Here is a 24035-nt window from a genome sequence, read left to right on the forward strand (position 1 = left end):
TTTGTTGAATGATTTTTTTTGCAAACTTATTGCCCTTAAATTAAAAACGGGTTTTGCCCTGTTTTATGAATTGTGTCTCCTGCTAAACAGTAGCTGAAACATGCAATTGGCTATGATGTAGCAACACATGTGATCACTGCACGCTTATATTTAATCATATGTATAATTTACACTTTTGTCGCTTCTATGAGATTTTTTGGAGTGCTGATTTTTTTTTCAAATGCTTAAAAGTCACGCGAACTTTGAAAAGATCACATATGGAAGCTATTTAATTATTATGAAACACAATTAAAACACATAATATTATATATTAGCTTACAAAAACTCGTGGAAAACAATTAATTCATATAGTGTATCATATATATTCCCATCTCATCTCCGTTAAAGGTGTCACGGAAGCCAGATTGAGCATCTGTTGCAATCAAACACATGCGAGTAATTGATAAGGCAGGTTTTAAAATTGTTTTATGATTAATTGAACACATTTCGTATTTGTAAACTGTTTTTTATATTAAATCTGTTATAGTTATGACTGAATTTGAAATGTTACCATTTTGACGTTTACTGTTGAATTCTGCTAATAAGCCGTTGATACAGGGTCTTAACGGTTGCTTGCAGATATCAAAACCGCCCATAAACCGGGTCAATCGAAACGAGTTTTAAACATTTTCAATTTGGTTCGTTCTTTAGGAAATCAGTTTTTCTCTATTTGATGTTCATTGTAACGTTTTTAAGTTGCTATTTATATTTAAGATAATTAACTATAGTAATAGTGATCGACTATTAATTACTAGTAATGATAACAAATTTTCAGGTTAAAATACAAAAAAAAACTTCTTAAGAATATAAAAAGACTGACCTCTTTGTCCCACTTGACCTCATTACGTATTTGCTAGTAAGGGACTTCCTTAAGTGATTGTCGCTCTCTTTTTCATTTTTTTTATTGCAGTATATCCGCAATCGAAACTTTTCGGCCCTTCCGTCAGTCTTCGAATAACGACCTCGAACACAATAGTATGAATATACAGCACTGATACGGTATTTCGGTCTAACCTACGCTAAGAAACTAAACATGTAAACAAATAGTAATTTACTGATGGGAGTTGTTGACATGTTTTTACCCCATATATCAAGTAAAAGTCAACCTAATACAAGTAATTTCATAGATACAAAAGCAAACAAAACATTATTTATATACTTGTTATAATGGCTGTAAAAACCGAAAGTACAAAATGCCAACCTGTTGACATTAAGTGGGATTTATTTAAAAGTGTACATTAGTGGGCATATTTAAATATAAAATGGTTGTACCGAAACAGACTTTATCTTCGTTTTCAAATATAAACATTCGTTTTAAATTATCACAGATTTCTGTTTACATCTGAAACCTCGTGGTAGGTATACTTTCACTCCGTATTGTTTCCGAGGTTTTTATAGATAATAGCCGAGGACGTTCCAATTGGTATATCTGCTGTCATTTTAGATCCTGCTATACTTTAAATAAGCTTTGGACAAAACTTTACAGAAATGATCCTTAGCAGATCCTCTATCAAAGTGATATGTGATTTCCATTCCGATGCATAGTTAGGTCACGTCACAGGACATAGAAATTTCCTTGAAAATGAATTCTGTAAAAGCTTCTTGCTATTTCTTGATATTTGCAAAGTAGCACCACCTTGTGGCCCCCAAATGCAATCCTCATTAAACTCACCCTCCCTCTCCTATTTATTTAAAATTAGTCCCTCTTGGGATCACTTACTTTAGATAGACTTGTTTTGTACAAAATTTCCCTTCTCCTCAACAGCAGTCCTAGAGCCTAGGTATTTGGCAGTTAACATCACTTTGCCATTCTCTACTTAATGTGTATAAGCATAAATAATGTGTATAAAACATGACCTGTCTGCAAAATTGGCGTCGCGCGATAAATTGATACAGAAGAGATGAAACGACCATATTGAGAGCTTAAGAACAAGAACAGGCAACTTATCTTTGGGTGATTACACTGAATTCAAATGGAAATACTGGAACTATCAAACCAGAAAAAAGATCAAATATAAAGATATGAAATCATCACAAACATACAAATACGACAATAATGTTGACTTTCAAGATTTTCCTAGGATGTTCCTAGTATTAAATAGAAAAACTAAGAATCCCTAAAGAAAGTCCAACACGGCAAAATTGAAAATTTTGCAGGCTCGGTTTGATTGAGCTTGTTCATGGACTTTACTGTCAAGTGCAAACGACCGTCCACGACCCCTGGCACCTTCTTTAGCAGAATTCAACATTTAAACATGAAATGGCAAAATTCTGGATTTAGAAACATCCGCAGTTGTGTTCATACGGCGGTTATCATTGAAACCTCAATGTGACACTTCCGTCGCATTCCATGAGAAGCGGCGTATGGTCCCCAAATAACAGAAAGCGTAACAAAAATTGTTCAAATGTTTCTGCTAATTGAACATCCGGGTCAAGGGCCAAAACAAAAGATTTTTAAAATGAAATCTTTTAAAATCTTCTTCATTGAAAATGCATTGCCTAGAGCTTAGATATTTTATGTGAAGCATCGTCTTATAAAACAAAGTATAGCCTTGGGGTCAAAATTGGCTGGTCCCGGTGGTCATTGATTTTCATTTTGTACATGTAGTAAAAACTTATAAAATCTTATTCTCTGAAAGTGCAAGTCCTAGAGTTTAGATATTTTGTGTGTAAAATTATCTAATAAAACTCTACAAAACTTTTCAAATTATAACCCTTGGGTCAAAATTTGCACCGCCCCGGTTGTCATTGATTTCCACTATGTATTTTTGATTCCATGCAGAAATTTGTTTGCCAGGGAATTATAAAATAAATTGAAACAATCTTCTTATAAAGACCCAAAAGGCCTATTTCATAGATATTAAGCATAAGGCATTGTCTGATAGCCCTCTTCTTAGATTTTCAAATTATAGCCCTTGGGTCATAATTGGCTCCGCCCTGGGGGCATATGTTTCCAAAATGGATAAAACACTCAAGAGCCTGCTGTTCCAACTGAAATTGGTGAGAAAGGTCGTTTTGATGTTTTCAAGGGCTGTTTTAAATTTGGGTTATCTGGGGTTGAAAGCACAAATATGTAAAAACTTTGTTAACCCCTAAGAGGCTAGTGTTTTAGTCAAAATATCCTGAAAATTGAAGGTTGTCGGTTTCTGCTCAATTTCGAATATGGGTCATGTTGGGTCAAAAAGACCGTGATATTGCCCAATTATTGAAAAAGCTCATAAACACTTTAGAGTACTGGTTTAGTCCAAATATCCTATATTGGCCAGGAAGGTAATTGTATGATTTCTAGCTCAAGTTCAAATAAAGTTCATTTGTGGTCAAAAACTAGGTTACACAGCCGAAATATGGAAGAACTACCTTGCTAACACTGTAGAGGATTAGTGTTAAGGTAGAAATATCATGAAAATTAGTCAAAAAAATGTTTTGATGGTTTCTAGGTAATGTGGCTAATCTGGGGACAAAACCTAGGTCACACAACCCAAAGTATAGAAAAATATTGTTAACATTCTAGAAGTTTTATTTTCATCCCAAATTTCCTGAAAATTTGTTTTCTAGCTCAGTTTTGAACATGGGTAATCCAAGGTCAAAATCTAGTTCAGACAGACCAAAAATGGAAAAAAAACTTGTTATCACTGTACAGGTTAGCCCAAATATAATATCCTGGACATTGGTCAGAAAGGTTGTTTGAATGATTTCCAGTTCAGGATTGAATATGGGTCATCTGAGGTCAAAAAGGTCACAGCACATTAAAAGGCATACTTGTAAAACCTCTTTAACATCTGCACTGTTTCAGGCGCAGATATGAATTTTATGATAATTTTATATCAGTTAAAGTTTATGCATTAGGTCTGCCTTTCATTCAATGGTAACAAATTTTAGATCAGAGTCTCAGTAATCAGTTGAGCGATGTTAGGGTTATCATGGCTCTCTTGTGTGTCACTTTGATGACTTTCGTCTCTTCGTATTAATACAATATAAATGAAAATGCCTTTAAATTGTTTGTACTTTATTATTTAAATATCGCTAGACAGGTTAAGCATAACAAATTCTTGCCTAAGCATGTATTTCATAAGAGTAGAGCTTAAAAAGGGTGGGGTAAAGTTATCGAAATTTAAAAAAAATAAAAAAATAAAATTATAATGTATCTAAAACTTTATGACTTCAGTTGAATATAAAGGAAATTGCGTTTTATTTGTATCAATTCAAAATTGCTTGAAAAGTTAAGCACACAAATATTACCTCTGCATTTATCCCTGAAGAGTAGGGCTTAAAAGATGGGTTGGGTAAATAACCGGGACAAACATTTAAATTATTAAGTTCCTAAAACTTTATAATTTCAGTTCAATACTCATACAATTGAATTTTTACAATTGAATTTGATGGTAAGAAATGTAAATATTTCGTTACATTGAAAAAGGAAAGAAATATTATGCCAGAGCTAGCATTTAAATGACATTTAATTTATCAATTCATCAAAAAATAAATGGTAAAAATCACATTTTGACATTTTGGTGCTTTTCAATTTTATTTTTTTGTCATAAAGTAGAATGAATACAATTGTTCGTCTTTTATCAGTTGGTTATATAAGACAAGATAATAATCAAAATCTTATTACATATCTCAGAAGAGAATAGCTTAAAAACTGGGTAGGAAAAAACGCATCAAAACCATTCAAAATTATAATGTTCAAGCAACTTGCATTTTGTCTTATAATATCTGTTTAGTAATTATGCAATTATGCAATGGCATTTTATTTGTTAAAAAACCCAAAAATATTGTATGGATAACTTCGTTTTTTTGACTATGATTTTTATAAGGTCCTTCCTGCAAAAATTGTAATATGTATATTGTTTCTCACTACATTTTAATATAAACTTTTGTTTTGATTTAATTTGATTGACACAGCATCAATATCATTTTAAATTTGACAACTACATTATTTAACATTAAAGAAAAGTGGTAATGCTATTTATGAACGGAGATTTCATTAATATTTTTGTGCCAATTTCAAACTGACTAAATGCACTAAGTCAAAGAGTATTTCAATGAAAGTGAAAAGTTAAAGGTGTTTAAGCCTTTATGAATATATAAATCAATTGTTAACACGATTGGAAAACATATTTTAATACAAATACAATAATGCATTCTGTACAAAAGAAAACAGTCAATTTTAAAACTTAAAATAAAGGTAACATGTCATGTCCCTCCCGACAACAATTGGGGAGGAAAATTATGTTTGCAGCATCACCCCTTCTTCAAAACTTCCATAATGTGAGTATGGTCCATATGAACGAATTTTGATTAAATTTTGCAGAATTTGTGAACTGATGGTTTTGTCCAGTCAATGATTCTGTTATTCCTGAATTAATTTTAAAATAATTTGATGTTACTGTGTTGGACGTCGTACTGATGTGGAAAGTTTAAAATCAAGTCTCTAGCTTTTGACCCAAGGTCACACTTGTACTACCATATAATTTTAATAGATGGCTGTGTTTGTCCCCATGACATTGTTATTCATGGATGAATTTTAACAATTACGCTTACATGTTTTTTTTCTACATAAACCTGATATGTGTCACGCTAAAACAAGACGTATTGCTTACTCACGCCTACTTTTACATTTACATGTATTGATACTCTTGTCTGGTTTACAATTCTTATTTGCATAGATGCGTTACATAAAAAGCCAACACTTTTCTCGGGGTCAAAGGTTAAGGTCACATTTGTTTGAATTGTCGATGGTAATGTTTTGTGAATAAATTAAAAATCATGGGTAAAATTTAGAAATATTATGCATAAACGTGCTGCTTATTAAATGAACATTAAGCGAGCTAAATTTAGTTGTTTATCCGAAAGGTCAAGGTCACACATGAATGCCAAAAATCATGAAAGTGCATAATTGTCATGTCCAAACCATATATTTCCCACATATTTACATATTTTTTTATTAGCTTCACTTAAATATGCAGCACTTTAAAAGAGGGTGCTAGGGAGATGAAGTTTAAACTTTTAAGGTCAGGTCATACTTGAGATTCATTATAGTGTTTAGTCACCAACCGCGCCATCAAGGAAATACCTAGGCACAATTTTTGTTGCAAATTAAGGAGACTAATATGACAGATAGATGGGTGAAAGCTGTTCTTGTATATCAAAATATTACTTTGATAGTTTTGTCAGGCTATAATAGTGTTATTTGTTCATATATTATTTTTAAGTAACTTTGCGTCCGGGTATACGAAAGTTTGTGTTTATAATTCTAACATTCTTGATTGTCAAAGACAGATCTTGTTATAATCATCCTATTACTTCACGATATTGATCGATCTTTTCTAAAGTATTTCATCATCATCATCATCATTTTCCAATTCTACAGCATTATCTACATCATTCATAAAGCATCATCACCTTTGGAGCAAAATCATCACTGCTAGTGCCAGGGGGGTATTTGTTTTCCTTAAAAAAAACCCAAAAAGAACAAAACAAAAACAAAAAAACCCATTAGATATTGTGCTGTCTTAAGATACAAACTTTACTTTTATGGGAATATTTCTAAATATTAAGATTTATAAATGCAATACAATGAAGACATTCATTAAGTCCGCCAACTTAATAGCTCAGTAAGGAGAGCATCGGATTAGTAATTAAAGAGTCGCTGACTTGATCTTCGGGATAAAAAAAAATTCACTGTAAAATAGATATCACGTTTTGCACGAACTATATTAATGATACAATACATTTGTGCAATTCAATCTAGCTTTAATAATAATAACTCCATTAACGCTACTTGTATATTTACTCGTGAAAACTAAAGCTAAAATGGTTGGGGAAAACGTCTCCATTTACTGGCTAAATACGGTCCTATATCAAGAAACGATGTATTCTTGGTATACAGGCGATAGACATATTTAATAAAATATGTCGTGTTTATGGAAACATTTAACTTATTTTTCATCTGTCACACGGTAGTGTAAGAAATTTTAAAGTGGTGTGGATTATGTTAAAGATGCACCTCATGCACGCCATCCGAGAACTGCAACTTTGCCAAAAAGGTTAAAAAAGTAAAAGATTTGATTGTTACTGAAACAAGATTTACAACTAGGTATATATCTAAATGCGCTGGTATCTCTGACGGAGCCGCTCATACAAATCTCAGACGTAATTAAAAAATGAGAAGGATAAGTGCCAGATGGATGCCCCATCTCCTTAAAAAAAAGCAAAAACTTGCTCGGTTAAGAATCTCCTAACAATTATTGAAACAGTTCCCTATATACAACAATCAATCTTTTACAAATATTATCACTAGCAATGAGACGTAGATTCAATTTTATGAGCCGAAGCGAACAATACATAAGAAAATATGGGAAACCAAAGAGAGAAAAAGACCTTGAATAGCAAAACGCACCATGAGCGTCAAAAAGGTCATACATGTAATTCTATTTACCAATCAAAGTCCTGCTTTTCAAATTGCCGTACCAAAGTGTAAATCTGTAAATGCCAAGATTTACAAAGGCAAGGTCCTTAATAAATATTTCAAAAACCTAAGACCAGCAACTTGTCTCCGCCGTGGTGTCAGGTTGTTACATCACAATGCTAGATCACAAAAAACGGCCATTGTATAAGAATATCGGAAACAGGAAAAGGTTGTCGAGATTCCCCACCCTCCTTATTCGGCGCAAGATCTTGCCCCTTGTGACATATTCCTTTTTTTCGAAGCTCAAAAACACCTTGCTGGAAGAAAATATTTAACGCAAAAAATGTAGATTCGGCTATTTTCCAGTGTCTGAACAGTATGCCTCGAAAAGATTATGAATACGCATTTAAAAATTGGATTAAAAGATTAAAACTTTGTATATCACTTTGTGTTGAGTATTTTAAAGGATTGAGATAACTATTTTGCACTGTTTTTTAAGTACTTTTGGGAATTGACATATTTAAATACCCCTCGTAAGACCAATATATTGGTTATGGAAAGCAAAAGTTCAGTTTAGCCCATAGTTTAATCGTTAAATTCAATACATTCTTTTACTCAGAAACCATACGCTGCTTTTCATGTGCTGGATTATCGTGTCTCATTAAGCGCTCCATGGTGACCGCCGTATGAATACATCTGTGGATGTTTCAAAATTAACATTTTTACCATTTCATGTTATGTATTGAATTCTGCTAAACCTGTGATAGGGAGCATGGACGGTAGTTTGCACCTTCCAGTAGCATCCATGAACATTCAATCAGAGATGTTATATCCTTAAAGATCGTTCAGCACGACATTATTGTTGTGCTTGTGGTAATTTAGTTCTTTCTATTCGGCTATTCTCTTGTTGGGTGGTTCAAGTATTCCTCACTTGAATACTGTTGAATCACCCTTAGGGTATGTGGCCTGCTTTTTAAATTTGTCTTTTGACGTCATATCTGTGATATGCAGGCTTCATAACCTCTGATCCCCTTTCAAAATTTCATTTTATAGTTCAGCCCATTGTTTTCTCGTTTAGGGCACACGCATTTTGTTTCTTGGGGAACATATGCCGCTTTTCATGGAATGGCACTTACGTGTCACATTGAAAGTTCCATGATATTCGCCATATGAACACATCTGCGGATGTTTCAAAATTCAAAATTGTACTAGTTCATGTTAAATGTTGAATTCTGCTTAAGCCGGTGCTAGGGGGCGTGGACGATAATTTGCACTTGACAGTTCCGTCCATGAACAGGCTCAATCAAACCGAGCCTGCAACATTTTAAATTTTGCCGTGTTTGGGCTTTCTTTAGGGATTCTTAGTCTGCAACATTATCAGTTTTGCCGTTTTCAGATTTCTCCATATGCACAAGAAACTAGTAGTTAAATTTTGAATTTAGAAACATATTTAGATATTTTCGACGGTTATCAAGAGATCTACAATTGAACCACTTCATGAAAAAACAGCGTATTTATTCCAATAAAAGAATGCGTGTAGCTTATATGAGAAAACTGGGTTGACCTTAAGAAAAGAAATGTTTGAAAGAGGTTATGAAGTCTGCATATCAGAGAAATGCCACCAAAAGGCAAATCTTAAATCAGGAAAAACACTCTAGAGATGGTATTCAGTATTTAAGAAGGAATACTAGAACCACCCAAAAAGTAAAACATGTTAAATAGAAGAAATTAAACTTCCACAAACATAGCAATGATGTTTTCCTGGACAGTCGTCATGGATCAAAAATATAACATCCCTGATTGTTATTAAGATGTTTTATCGGGCAAATCAATGCTTGACTTAATAGAAATGCATGAAATGGTCACAAAAAAGGAAAACATTTCAGAAGCTATGGATATACCCGCTTACATGCAAAAACTTAGCGAAAATTTGAAAGGGGCATAAATATGCATAAAAGCAAATAAGAGTTTTGGGACTTGTGTTAATTATGTAAGATAATCATAGAAAAGAAGCATGTGAAGTTTCAATCCATTCCCTTCAGGAGTAATGGAGACACCAGCTTAACAACAAAAACTTACTTTACCAATAATTTCTGAGTAGGAAAAGGGGAATAAATATGCAAAAGCAAAATTATGAGTTATGGGAATTGTGCCAATCAGGTAAGATAATCAAAGATAACAAGTGTGTGAAGTTTCAGTCCATTCCCTTCAGTACTTATTGAGATACCAGCTTACAAGTAAAAACTTAATCACAGGGACGCCGACGCCGACAAATGGGTGACTAGATTAGCTCGAGTATTCTGCGAATAGTCATACAAAAAAATGTTGCCTTTATATCGACTATTCAGTTTTGTTTAAAATGTATTAGTGCATAAGATCAGTTGTATGTATTTCTGTGTCAGGTATTGTAAATTTTTACTGATATGTAACCTGTTTTTCTCTATTAAGATGTGCACTACTATTCACTTCTGTTGGCTAAAATTATACAATTATTCACATGATTTCTTCATTTCTTCACTTTACCAAATTGAAAATGATTATGTGTGAATTAATTGTGATAAATAAACAAATTACCATGAATGATTGTTTTTCTTAACTTTTAAAAAGATAAATATGCTGATATTTGATATTTGAAAATGCTGATAATTGCTATATAGCCTCTTTTCTAAATGTAATATAACCATCTTTTAAGTACCACAGAGAAATGTTTTATATTTTAACTCATAGTGTATAAGTAACACATTTTAAATACTTAGTGTCATTAAAACTAGTGGTTTCTTTTTATGTAGGACTAATTTATCTTGGCCATTAATAAAGATTGCAGCTATTCAAACATATTACAATATTCTCACATTCAAATAAGATATTTAGCAAGAAATTCCTAGATTTCAAAAAATATTTGCAATTAAAGTATTATACCAAAAGATGACTATAGTAGATACATCGTTAACATATAATATCGTATTTCTGTTTCAAAAATGGCATAACATGACTATGAAACACTATAGAGTATAGACTATTAGCATTATTATTTTGAAAGTGTCAGTTTACCTACCTACCTTTTAAGTTCTTCTCTTCTGAGATACATTCTTTGGTAATGATTTTTATGCAAAGCTTGTACAGCTTTAATCAGCTGTTTAAAGACTTACAACTGTAACACACTTCTTTCTACTTTGTGTTTAAAGATATCAAATGTGTTTTAACCATCCATTTTTTGGTGAATTGATTGTAAAATCTTTAATGTTTGCTATGACATGATGTTTCTTTTCTTCTGCAATGTAACACAAAGTTTTCATTTTGAACGATAAAATTCAATTACATGATTATTGAACTGAAATTTTAAAGTCGAGGCAAGTTTGAGGACGGTTAAAAGTTTGAAGATTTTTCGGTTATTTTACCCCACCCACTTTTTAAGCCCTACTCTTCTGTGATAAATGCTCGGGTAACACAGGTAATAGTTATTATGCTTAACTTGTCAAGCAATCATCAGATGATAAAAAGTATACAATTAAAACGGAATTTCCTTTATAACAAACTGAAATTGTAAGTAAATGCAACTTTTGGGAACATTATATAATATGTTATATAATTTTGTTTGTCTGTTTTCGGTATTTTTAACCCATCCATTTCTTTAAAATCTACTCTTAATGAGATAAATTTTCAAGTAATGATTATTTATGCATTACTTGTGTAGCTATGTTCAAATAATTAAGTACAAACACTTTAAAGACATTTTCATTTAAACAAGAAAAAACAAAAGTCATCAAAATGTCAAAAAATAGTATTTGAACCTCTCTTGCTCAATTGATTGTTCTGATTTTCAAAATTTCCACATAATGGCCAATTTTAATAAACTAGTCCCTTTTCAGCAGATATTGTACAATTAAATACAATTAAAATTATAGTGATCAAACTTTTAAAGTAGAAAGTAAAGAAGAAAGAAATATATGGAATTTTGTCATTTTTGGTGGCTATATTTGCGGCCATCTTGAATTTCCGTGCTTTTGCCCGTGCTTAAACTTAAAAAATGGGTTTTGGAACTGCTTACAACATGTTTCATAATGACAATGTTTCTGTTTGTTATAAAATAAATTGCAAAATAAACAGTAAAATACAATAAAACCCTGCCATCTCTTGGACTAAAAAAAATTGGAATGAGATATTTCAAAATTGATGTATAGCAAGGTTATGTGAAGACCTCCTTTATTTTTATTTATTTGTATTTAATTAAGTTTCGCCTATTGTTTTCTTGCTTGGACACAGGTAGTCTTTTACTTGGAAACAATTTGCCATTTCATGTGAAATACTAAATACTGCTAAAGTCTGTGCTAAGGGCATAGACGATACCTTGCAATTATATAAATCGGCCATATACAGGATGAATCAAATTAAGTCTGCATCAATTTAAATTTTGAAGTGTTGGCGTTCTTTGGCGTTTGTTCTTTTTGTATAAATTAAAGATATTTTTATTTTTTATGTACTAAGGTCATTTTGATAAGGATCTTAAAACTTAGAGGTCTTAGAATAATTGAAGGTTATTCATCAATCAATTACCTGGGTTAACAAGTTTACCTTAATAATCAGTACAGTACTGAAATATGAATCTCTTTCACCATCTTCCATAAGCGGATCCAACTGACTTACAAACTCTTATAATGCAGCAATAATTATCCTTTATTTAATTTTACCCATGAAATATGGTGCTATATCAGTCAAATATTTTTCATATGAAAGTGGGCGGAGTCAAAACTCATATTTATTTTAAGGGACTTCTTTCGCCATTTTGTTTGAAAAATCTGATAAATACAAAACAACTTTTTGTTGAATTTTGTTTTGAAAACTATCTAGAATGATAGAAAATGGTCTAACTAAGAAAATAAATCCGAACACCAATATCTTTAATTCAGTCATTAACGCTGTACAGACGTTTAAAGAGTTGTTTACGTGACGTCACAATGTAGCGCTAAATATCGCGTGCAAAACAAGACAATAATTATATTACTGCGCGCTGTAGAATTGCAGTTGCGTAACAAGCAAGGGGGTTCGTAACCATTTTTGAAAAATTATTTGATGATGAAATTAAATAAAAAGGTTATATTTTCGTTTTTCGTGAAATATGTTATATATTTTCACTCAACATGATAAAATGCCTCATATTTTCACTCACCGTCCCGGCTCGTGAAAATATGTGGCATTTTATCATGTTTCGTGAAAATATATTCCATATTTCACTCAAACGAAATAATATCCTCTTAATATTTACATTCTACGTCCTATAAAATGGATATTATTTTAATATCTAAGTCAAAACGGCATCAGTAGGCTTCTGTAGTATTAAATCTACACGATATACAGTGTCACTTATATTTATTACCTGAGTAAAACTAGATTCTTGTTTTTTTCCAGAGGTATATTTAAGGGCGCAATTATAAAACTTGCACGCGGGACTTTGCAGTCTACCCAATACCGTTCGTATTTGACCTTGATGCCTTGGATACATTTTCTATCTGGCGAGTGTAAACCATTCGAGAAAATCCCTTTTGATATGAGCCACGATCACAGTGAACCCAATTGGTGGGGTGTAACCCCTGTGAAGGACTTCTTAGATGCATCAAAAAACAAAAAGTGGGACATGTAAGTACGGTCTAATGCATGATTAAAAATTATATCAACATACCATGTTGACAATCCCGTTAACGAGTTGTGATTTTTTTGCGTCTAATATGTTATGAGATAATAAAATGAATCCATATGTATTAATTATAAAGTGTATTGAATAAGTGTATACTGAATTTATTGAAATGAGAATAAAATATTGTATCTGAGTCTGTGGCGAGCAAATATTGTTTTATTTATTGTGTTCAATAAATTTAGTTTTGAATCTGAAAGAATATAATATTCTATTTATTACATACCTGAAATAAGAACGTTAGGCACTTTCGTTAAGCATGTAATAAATATGACCGCAAATGTCACACCTTTGCTATTTGCCTTCACATGTTGCACGACAAAAACGCATTATTTACTCCTGTGCAATTTATGTTCAGATGTCAAAGGATCACATTTGTTACCATTCTTTTTCATGCTAACAAGCACATATGACACCGATAATTGCCAATCAAGCAAGGCAAGGCAAACACCACTATATCCATGTGGTACAAGTTAGCAGTACAGCGGTAGAGTTTGTGACTCATAGCCCGTGGATTACAGGCTCGAAAATCAGAAATGGAATTTGATCACTATTCTAACAATCACTATTTATGGCTCGAACACTAATAAGCAACACTTGTCCAAGCAAATATTTTGTTTGTCCCTTGTTAAAAACCTCTGCAATGGGATTCCATTATTTTATCAAAATATACAAATATATTAAATGCACGTTGAAGATGATTTTTGTCATCAAAACAAATCTTTAAAATCCTGTATGTTGTAATTTAGGTTGGTACCACAATTGTGAAGTTTTATATATGTATATAATTATGCTTCTAAAACAATTTTCAAACATCGAATAATATGTTAAATTCGTACTGGAAATATTTGTTCAGAAACAGGTATAAGGACACAATATTAATAAGCTCATAGGTCATATTATTACATATATTTATTTCACACTGTAACATTCAGTTGAACTTTGTAAATAAGAACAATTTAACATGTTCTTACTATTTCTAGCCTTTTTCTTAATAAATCAAATTTCTCTGACACATAGAGGGCGCACAAAAATGATGACCCCTCCTAAGCACTCTTACTAGTGTGCATTAATTCAAATGTACCATCCATTGCAATTGTCGCACTGTCCCCATGTAATAAATTATACTTTGTAGGAATTTATAAAACTGCTTGCAAACAATATATAGTTTACTTATAGTTTACTTTCACTAATTTCTTCATCTATATTTGAATCAGAGTTTATTTAAGTGTCAACAGGTAGACCACCTGTAGATTAAGACATAGTACGTCCTGATGTTCCTGGATGAGGTGATGACTCTGATACAAGTTTGTTTTTACTTTTCTTTGTTGGTGTTTTTTGAATCGGTTGAACATTTTTGTTTTTGTTTGTGTTGTTTTGTTTGATTTTCTTTAGGTAAAGGTATGCTGAGAATATGTTGCTATGATGATGACATCATGTTACCCTGCATATTGGGTGTGTATTGTCTTTTCAATTCTGGAATGAACACTTTGGTTATCTTTTTAGCTTCAAGGAAACTTGGTTTTGTTGTTTCATGCTCATTTAGATGTTGTTCTGTTTCTTGTTCATTGTCATCATCTGTGTGATTGTAAATGGTAGCAGGCATAGTTTTGATGGATGGAATTATTGTTCTCTGCAGGGGAAACATGCCAGAGACTTCCATAAAGAAGACACAAGATTTGCTGGTGTCGTACCTTTGTTGTAAGCAGAACCAGATATTTAAGCGTTTGATGTGGGCCCCGGGTGTCTTCCTCATAAATGCCTGACATTCACTATGGTAAATCCTTTTAAGCGGGCCAAAACGACCACGTCCAGGGTTTGCGTTACGTGTAACGTACGAGGCGGTATTACAAAGGACATGATGTTATGTGCCGCACCCCATCCTTTAAGAGTTGGATTTATATGAGACTTGTGTCCATCAAACAGAAGCAAAAATTGTGGGGAACCATTGATTGGCACATATTTGCTAAAATGAATCTCCACATATTCATGAAACACAGCAGAGTTAGACACCCTGTTTCTGTTACAGTGTAAGCAGCGACTGGACATGCACCATTCAATAGACTATTTAAACGTTTCCAGGAAAAACCTAAAATGGAGGTAAATATACAAGTCCCAACTGCATTACATGCACTGTCTGACCTTTATTGGATGTTATTGCTTGAGTGCTGTTCCTTTTCCACAGATTGACATTTGAAGGGCTGTGCTCCATCATTAGACCAGTTTCATTAATATTTTATATTTTTTCCTGGTTTACTCGGCAAATTGTTTTCAGTCATTACTTTACCTAGTGCTGAAAAAAAATTGTTAAGAACTTCTTCTGAAAAACACTTTGTACGGATGAAAGATAACGTCTGTGTGTTTGAAAATGTGATCTCTGGATGACGCATCTTAAACCCATTATGCCATGATTATGCAAACTGAGAATCAGAATATTTTTCCTTCTAAATAAATGCATAACCAGTTGCGAGTGTCAGGACATAGACTATTCTGTAAATGGTAGCAGGCATAGTTTTGATGGATGGAATTATTGTTCTCTGCAGGGGGAACATGCCAGAGACTTCCATAAAGAAGACACAAGATTTGCTGGTGTCGTACCTTTGTTGTAAGCAGAACCAGATATTTTAGCGTTTGATGTGGGCCCCGGGTGTCTTCCTCATAAATGCCTGACATTCACTATGGTAAATCCTTTTAAGCGGGCCAAAACGACCACGTCCAGGGTTTGCGTTACGTGTAACGTACGAGGCGGTATTACAAAGGACGTGATGTTATGTGCCGCACCCCATTCTTTAAGAGTTGGATTTATATGAGACTTGTGTCCATCAAACAGAAGCAAAAATTGTGAGGAACCATTGATTGGCACATATTTGCTAAAATGAATCTCCAGATATTCATGAAACACAGCAGAGTTAGACACCCTGTTTCTGTTACAGTGTAAGCAGCGACTGGACATGCACCATTCAATAGACTAAACGTTTCCAGGAAAAACCTAAAATGGAGGTAAATATACAAGTCCCAACTGCATTACCTGCACTGTCTGACCTTTATTGGATGTTATTGCTTGAGGTGCTGTTCCTTTTCCACAGATGACATTTGAAGGGCTGTGCTCCATCATTAGACCAGTTTCATTAATATTTTATATTTTTCCTGGTTTACTCGGCAAATTGTTTTCAGTCATTACTTTACCTAGTGCTGAAAAAAAATTGTTAAGAACTTCTTCTGAAAAACACTTTGTACGGATGAAAGATAACGTCTGTGTGTTTGAAAATGTGATCTCTGGATGACGCATCTTAAACCCATCATGCCATGATTATGCAAACTGAGAATCAGAATATTTTTCCTTCTAAATAATTGCATAACCAGTTGCGAGTGTCAGGACATAGAATATTCGTATCCAATTCTTGCAATGTAAAAAGCGTGCTATGCAACATTTTGCTTCTAGGGGAAGGTCTTGAATTAACAGAGAAGTTTTCACCTTCAGAGTCAGGGTAAAATGGACTACGAAATATGTCACGTAGAGTACTATCTGGAATGCCATGCATCCTAGCAGCCTTATGAACTGATGCATATTTTACTGTCACTTCTTTATATGCTAAAGTGAAAAATGCTAGGTTGCACTGCCTCTTCTTGCCAGTCCTGTTCATTTTTGTAATAGTTGGAAGCTGAAAAAAAGGAAAAAGGTTAGAAAGGTTAAACAAAAGAAAAAAGTAAGAAACAAAAAAGTATTTCTCTACAAATATTGGTCAGAGGTTAAGGCCATTATTGACTATATAGAATTAAAAGTGAACATACACGTACAAACGACATAACCTTCTGTTGAAATGGTTTGAACCAGTTGCCGGTACGCAACGTAAACAATTCAAGACGGAAACGGAAGTTAAAGGGTTGCGAATGTCTAATGATTGTTATCATACGGGCATTCGCGATATAATGTTTATGACGGTATTATATATAGAAGGGATAATTATTAAGGTTGTCAAGGATATCAATATCAATCTTGTTTCAGGTCACATTTTGAAGATAAAGAGAAAATGTCAGCACTTTTTAAAATGGATTTCCTTTTGCCGCGAAGCATTTTAGCTGCAACAGGTTTGAAAGATCTAATGGGAATGATTCAAACACGATTGTTTCCTGTTGAGGTATGCCTTGCAAACATTATCTTTCACACCAAAAACTATGAGCCTCACACATTTTGGGACAAAAAGAAAGATGATGTAAGTGATTTAAATTAATTGTTTTTTTATTTTAGTCTATAATAGAAAGTAATAATTCAGTATTTAAATGGATTTGATTAACTTTTTGTCCTTTCATATTAACATTATAGTATGTTTTGGAATCAGAATGACGAAAATATACAGCATATAACTACTTTGATTTGTGTTCAACCTTTTTTCTGTGTGCTTCTATCACATCTGAGGAACCTTTGAATCAGAAACATGCTAAAAAATTTACATAGAATATATTTGTTACATATTAGGCAATTATCAGTTTACAAGAACTAGGTTTTAGGTGTTTTAAAAATCAGTTATAGCCATATCAGTATTGACTGCTTAAATTGCTGTGTGTTTTGAACCTTTAAACGTAATTAACGTCTCGAATTAAACTTTTTAAACGTTTTTGTACATTTCAACAAAGGTGCTTATATATATCCATTTATTTTCAAGAGCAAAATGAAGAACATCTTAAGTTTATCAGCAAAATTGAACCCTCACGCTATTTTAAATTAAAATTATTTTAAAACACTATCAATCGGCTGAAAAATTGCAACCGGAAGTTTGTTTAGAATCTTGTATCTATATATGGTATATCCTCATGTTGTATTATCATGTACCTTGAGAGGAAGTAAAGAGATCATTTATATTTTGTTATTGTTGAATTTAGCAAATAATACAAACTGTAAAAGAAAGGTTTAACTAAAACTGCTTCCCCATTGAATCATTGACAATATCGAGCCGGGTACAAAATGTGTTAGTATATATTTTTAAGAAACTATCATGCAGTTGCAATATATGCAAAATTCACATCCAAAAATCTGATAAAAATGCTTACATCAAAATATTGCTATGAAATATATTGCTGTATTCATTCTTATTTTGAATAGATGCTATGAATAATGATCTCCTCATGTAAAATTTATATAAAGAGGGCGAGAGGTAACTGGAAATTTCCTGCATTATTGCATGTTTGTTTTATCTTGTATCATATTACATCGCTACTTACACAGTAAGGAATCGATTTTATTGATAATGCATCATAGATATGTCTTATTTTACAGCTATTACAGGAGTGCATGAACTGCTTGTTGCAAAATATAGACAAAATCTGCTCAAAGTAAGTTTAATTTTGTAGGTTTAGATATCTCCATGACAATCTCTTTGTTATAGTTATTTCGCCTCGCCTTTTATGTAACCACGAGAGTTTAGCTGAGCAAAGGATATTTAATTAAACCTGTCTGAGTTTTGATATCTACATTATTTAATTTAAAACCTAAGGGTGTGTTTTTCATCTTATTATTGTGCCAAGGCAATTCGCCTCCTCCTTACTTGACAGGTATGTCTTGTGTATAACCCCTGCCAAAAAAGTCGGAAGAATAATATAAATAACAGTTCATCTGGCACAACATCCAATAATTTATAAGCTTCTTTCAGACCGAACAATAAAGAATATAACCGCATAACACGTGTAAAACGTCGGTTTAAATGAATTTGTTTATATTTATAAAGTACACATAAATATGAGCCATACCTTACAATGTACTTAGTAATGAAAACCCAATATTAATGCATATAATGACATGAAGAAAAAAATCATTATATACTATCTATTTTTCTAGTGCTTTATAGAGTTATAGCTCTTTGTAACTTTTCTAAAGACTAATGAGCTAGGGTTTAATACACTTTTATCTGTAATATTTTAGTATGCAATTTTACTTTCCCTTTATCAGATCTTTTGTACTAATTAAACACAATAAATAACGGATCTTGGTCAAAATTAATAACTTTATGAAGTTGTAGTGTGTGTTTAGGTTCTTTGTAAATAGATTCAATGAAAACTGTGTTAAATTTTATAGTTTCTGCATAATGTTAATATCGGAAAATATTAACATATCAAAATATTACATTATTTGTTTTTAATTCGAAATATTTAAGACAATTGAAGGTGATGTATTCAATAGCTTATGCTTCTAGGTTGTGATTTTTTTTTCAGAAGTGTTTGCTTGGAAGTGGAAACAGAATTGAGCTATAAAATGGCAATTCAACTCGTAATGGAATGTTTAAAAACATATTCTTACGAAGAAAAGGCAATGTTAAGTAGTGTACAAATATTCCTTACCTGCGTTGTCCAGTTTGAAAAATGTACTTCCGATAGGACATTATCCGAAAGCAAGAGGCATAAAGTTGCAGATGATGTCAAAAAGATTTGCTCAAAAGTAATAGACTGGATGAAAAGATTGAGTTCCAGATCCCAATCTGACAAGGAAAATTATCTTAAGGTTGTTATACGTGTATCTAGGTCTAATTATTTATGTATTGATTTGATTATTCATGTATTGATTGTTTTCCTACACATGTGTATCTGTTTATTATCATAATATAAATATAACAATAGCATTAAGCTGAACAACGAGTTGTAACGATGAAAGCAATTGGTTCTTCCCATATATATTGAATAAGCTAAATGATATTACGATAGTTGCAAACCCAAATAAAACAAGATAAGAAAATGTAAATAGTGTATGTACAAGAAAGAGAAAAGAGAGAAAAATTTGGTTCAGCTTGTTAGAAAATCTAATGGACATGGCAAATACTGTTTATATCACAATGTTAGATAATTATCTTTTTTTTTAAATCTATAGACATTTTTAATTCTTTAATATTTGTACTTTGTCAAAAATAAAAGAGTTGTCCTTATAAAATGAAATGATATTCTACATAAACGGTTTTTATGCATTTTACAGGAAATTTAGTTGTTTAATGGGTAAGATCAAATTTTATTTCATCAAAATTGAGCTTCTTAAATTGAATTCCACGAGTGGCGTTGAGAATTTCTACCACAAGAAATAACATTAAATCTTACATAATAAACACATTTACTTTTTATCTTTTGCTTAACAAAGAGTTTAAATGACATTTTTTCAATATTAACTTGACTATTAAAATCTGTTTTCCCTACAGGAAGCCTCTTTGTAGACGAATTATTCTTTATTACACGAAAATTTGAGCTATAGAATTATATATGATCGTGTGCTTTAATAAACCACATAAACTATTGAATGAGATGGAAACATTACAAAATACGGTTAAACAATATGTCTTTATCTGTGAAACCTACCAGGCGTATATGTGCAAGGTATGCGGAGTGATAGGGCGTCAGCCATTTACTTGATATTGTGTATTTGAAGAGATGAATTATTTTAATATTGTTTTTATTTGATGATTTCAACATCTCTTCAAATGAAGGGAAAATCAGTTAAGGATTGTAACAGACAATCAATAATTGTTGACAGATGTGTGTAAATTCAAAAATTGACTAGGAATTTGGAAAATAAGGACTTTTTTGATAAGTTTTCTTTCGAACGGTGGGCTTTTTACTTATTGTTCTAGCAGATTACAGTCAAAACAAATTTCTACACATTGCAGTAGAAGTAACAGTAACTGTAATTGCTCGCAGATTTCTTAACTATGCAAAAATGTCTTCAAAAACAGTTTAACATGCGAAAAGAATGTAATTATCAGACAGACTTTTTTGAATGTAATAAAAGTTATAAAAACGATATTTGCGGTGGCTTAATTGAATGAATCGCAGTACGTTTTATTTAACTGATCACATGTGTATTTTAAGGTCAATAATTAATTTCAGCTGTGTTTCAATGGTCTAAACAGTCCTGATTATGACGAAATTGTAAGCGAAAATAAAAGTCATACATAAAAATCCCATTTCTATGCCCCCGAAGGGAGGCATATTAAAATCGCTCATACTGTCTGTCTGTCTGTCTGTGCGTCCCCACTTCATTCGTGTCCGGACTTTGTCATACATTGAGCGATTTTGAAATAGATTGGCACACATGTTAACCACATCAGGATGATGTGTTGTGTCCAAAATATTACGTGCCTTCCTTATAGGTCAAGGTCACACTAACATTTTGAAGTTTACTTGATCACAATAAGAGTTTATAGGTACACACATTTGTGTCCGGACTGTAACGTTGTCATGCAGCGGATGATTTAAGAATAATTTGTCATAAATGTCTACCAAATCAAGACAATTTGTCGCGTCCAAGAATCACGTACCTACCTCAAAGGTCAAAGTCACACTATCATTTTGAAGTCACACTATCACAATTAGAGTTTATAGATACACACATCGTTTCCGGACTGTATCTTTGTCATGCATTGAAGAATTTTAAAAAAATTATGCATAAATGTTAACCACATTGAGACGCCATGTCTTGGCACAAATTTCTACTACATCGACAGACGATGTGTTGTGGCTAAGGGTCTTGTCCGTCTGTCTGTCCCCACTTACACAACAATCATGTCCAGACTGTAACTTTGTCCTGCATTGAAGGATTTTGAAATAGCTATGCACAAATGTCTATCACATGTCAATGTTGTGTCACGTCCAAGAACCACGTCCCTTTTCAAAGGTCAATGTCACACTTTATTTTGAAGGTTCATGCTATCACAATCAGAGATTATAGGTACACACATTTGTGTCTGGACTATAACGTTGTCATGCATCGTAGGATTTTAAAATAACTAATATCTACCACATCAAGATGCGGTGTTGTGTGTAAGACCCATGTTACTACCTCCAACGTCAAGGTCACTCTATATTTTGAAGGTACTTATGCTTATAAGAAGAGTTTGAAGGTACACATAAGTTTCCAAACTGTAACATTGTCATTCATTGAAGGATTTTGAAGGATATTAAAATAACTTGGCATAAATGTCTACCACACCAAAATGTTGTATCGCATCCAAAACCCTTGTCCAAATGTGTTAAGTTTGCTATAAATAGCATTTCATTTCACAAGGACAATAATAAGCAATTAGGTACTTTTATTCTCTTTCCTTTTCATAATACCTGCATGTTTAAGAAACCTTTTCGGGGGCATTTGTCACTTGCGTGACAGCTCTTGATATAAATATTTTTTGTGAATTTTAATCAAGTTTTTATCTTTATATCATTTGAATAAAACAGGTTTGGAAATCGCTTCATGAACAAGACACAGAGTCAGATATATTACAAGCCTCCTGGAATAAAGAATTGTCAGTTCAGCTGGCAAAAACATTTGGAACCTATGTATGTATGAATTTTCGCATTTTATTTTCTAGCATAAAAATTATAAAATACAGACTGAAGTGAGGTTGGCCATAGGTAACATTAATGAAAACGATGTAAACGTAAGCAAGTTCTTACATTGAAATATTAGGGGGGAAAAATTGCCGTCCTTTTATTGCAATTTCTGTAGCAACTTTGCTATATTCTATCTAAACTGTTATTTATAACTTATGGCGCAATCTTAACTGTAGAAAAATAGATTAAAATAAAATAAGAGAATAATTTACATTTGATTATGCAAGTACAATGAATGGCTTATTTATTTTGTCAAAATGTTTCAAAGGGCAGTTTGATCACAATATGTCTAATGGTCAATATTCAATAATTAATGTAAGTGAATTTTACTGGTTTAAATGTTTTATTCTCAAGTATCTATGTGTAATGTACGACAATGATGTATGTCTGATACTATTTTGTCCGCGGGTAGTTTCGACAACCATTTGTCTGATTAAATTAAACCAACACGGAAAAGATTATCGTCTTCAGTCTTATTGTGATAATTGTATGCATGTTTGATTGTATAAAATATTTTGGCCGTTTGAGTTGATACACGAGGTTAATGTCGATCTCTAGTGAAAGCTCTGTTGTAATACACCGATATTGAATTGATCATGGCATAACAATTATTCTTGAAGTGTATACAATATAAATATATCGACCGTTTATACCTTAATGATGTTGATACAAATGAATTTACAAAACAACAAGAACAACTTAAAGTAAAAAGTAAAATGTTTGGTAATAATTTAAATCGGTTTCACTATGTACAACGAAAATAAAAACTTTCAATATATCTTCTTTTAGTGATAGCTGAATTAAATATAACCTACTCAATGCCATCAAAATGTGTGTGCCAACTTGTATAGACTCAATCAAACCGAGTCTTTATTTCCATGTTAGTTTGATGTGATTAATGCTTCCGAGGGATCACTTTGTTTCCAGATTTTCTTAAATATCTAACATTATCACCATTTGTTTTATTTTTTGAAAACAAAGTACTGAAATGATCATAAAAGTCTTTCTTACATTTGTGTGATTTTAGTTTAGCCTACATTCTGTTTTCAAATCTTTCATTTTTCTTACTGATAAATTTTCATGTCAATATAAAAAGATATAATTAGTAATCAAATTGTCATTACCTAAGATATGGTCAATTAATTGTATATGTCTATGTGAAAGATTCACAGGAATTAACGGTGATTACTTTTCAGTTTTCAGTGTCACACCCATCTAACTTTTGATCTTAGACCGAAAATTTCGGGGGAGCATATAGTCGGCGCCTTGTCCGTCTGTCCGAGCAAACATTTTGGGTTTAGGGGCTATATAACAGTAAAGAGAACAAAAGAGAACAATAGGTTCATTCCGTGATCAAGGGGTTTATGGGCTAGTAGCCCTTAAGAAAACAAAGAAAATAACAAAGAAAATAGCCCCTAAACCCAAAATGTTGGAACGTCCGTCTGTTCGTCCGTCCGTCCGTTGTCTTGTCCGGAGCATAACTTGAAAACCTTTGGAGATAATTTGTTTAAACTTCATACAGTGGTAGAGGGCATT

General features: G+C 32.5%; 1 protein-coding gene across 1 annotated transcript in view; it reads left to right on the plus strand.

Moving 5' to 3' along the window:
- The window catches only part of LOC132726056 (uncharacterized), an 80053-nt gene extending 57523 nt beyond the window's left edge, over positions 1-22530 (plus strand). Inside the window, exons 6-10 of the mRNA XM_060711303.1 lie at positions 12857-13084; positions 17146-17353; positions 18415-18470; positions 19347-19632; positions 22344-22530. Of these exons, the coding sequence (XP_060567286.1) occupies positions 12857-13084; positions 17146-17353; positions 18415-18470; positions 19347-19632; positions 22344-22508 (943 nt within the window). The 3' untranslated portion in view covers positions 22509-22530. The remainder of the gene's footprint in view (positions 1-12856; positions 13085-17145; positions 17354-18414; positions 18471-19346; positions 19633-22343) is intronic.
- The last annotated feature ends 1505 nt before the right edge of the window (positions 22531-24035 follow it).

This window comes from Ruditapes philippinarum, unplaced genomic scaffold (assembly GCF_026571515.1).
Source record: "Ruditapes philippinarum isolate M1 unplaced genomic scaffold, ASM2657151v2 ctg364_1_1_1_1, whole genome shotgun sequence".
Taxonomy (NCBI): domain Eukaryota; kingdom Metazoa; phylum Mollusca; class Bivalvia; order Venerida; family Veneridae; genus Ruditapes; species Ruditapes philippinarum.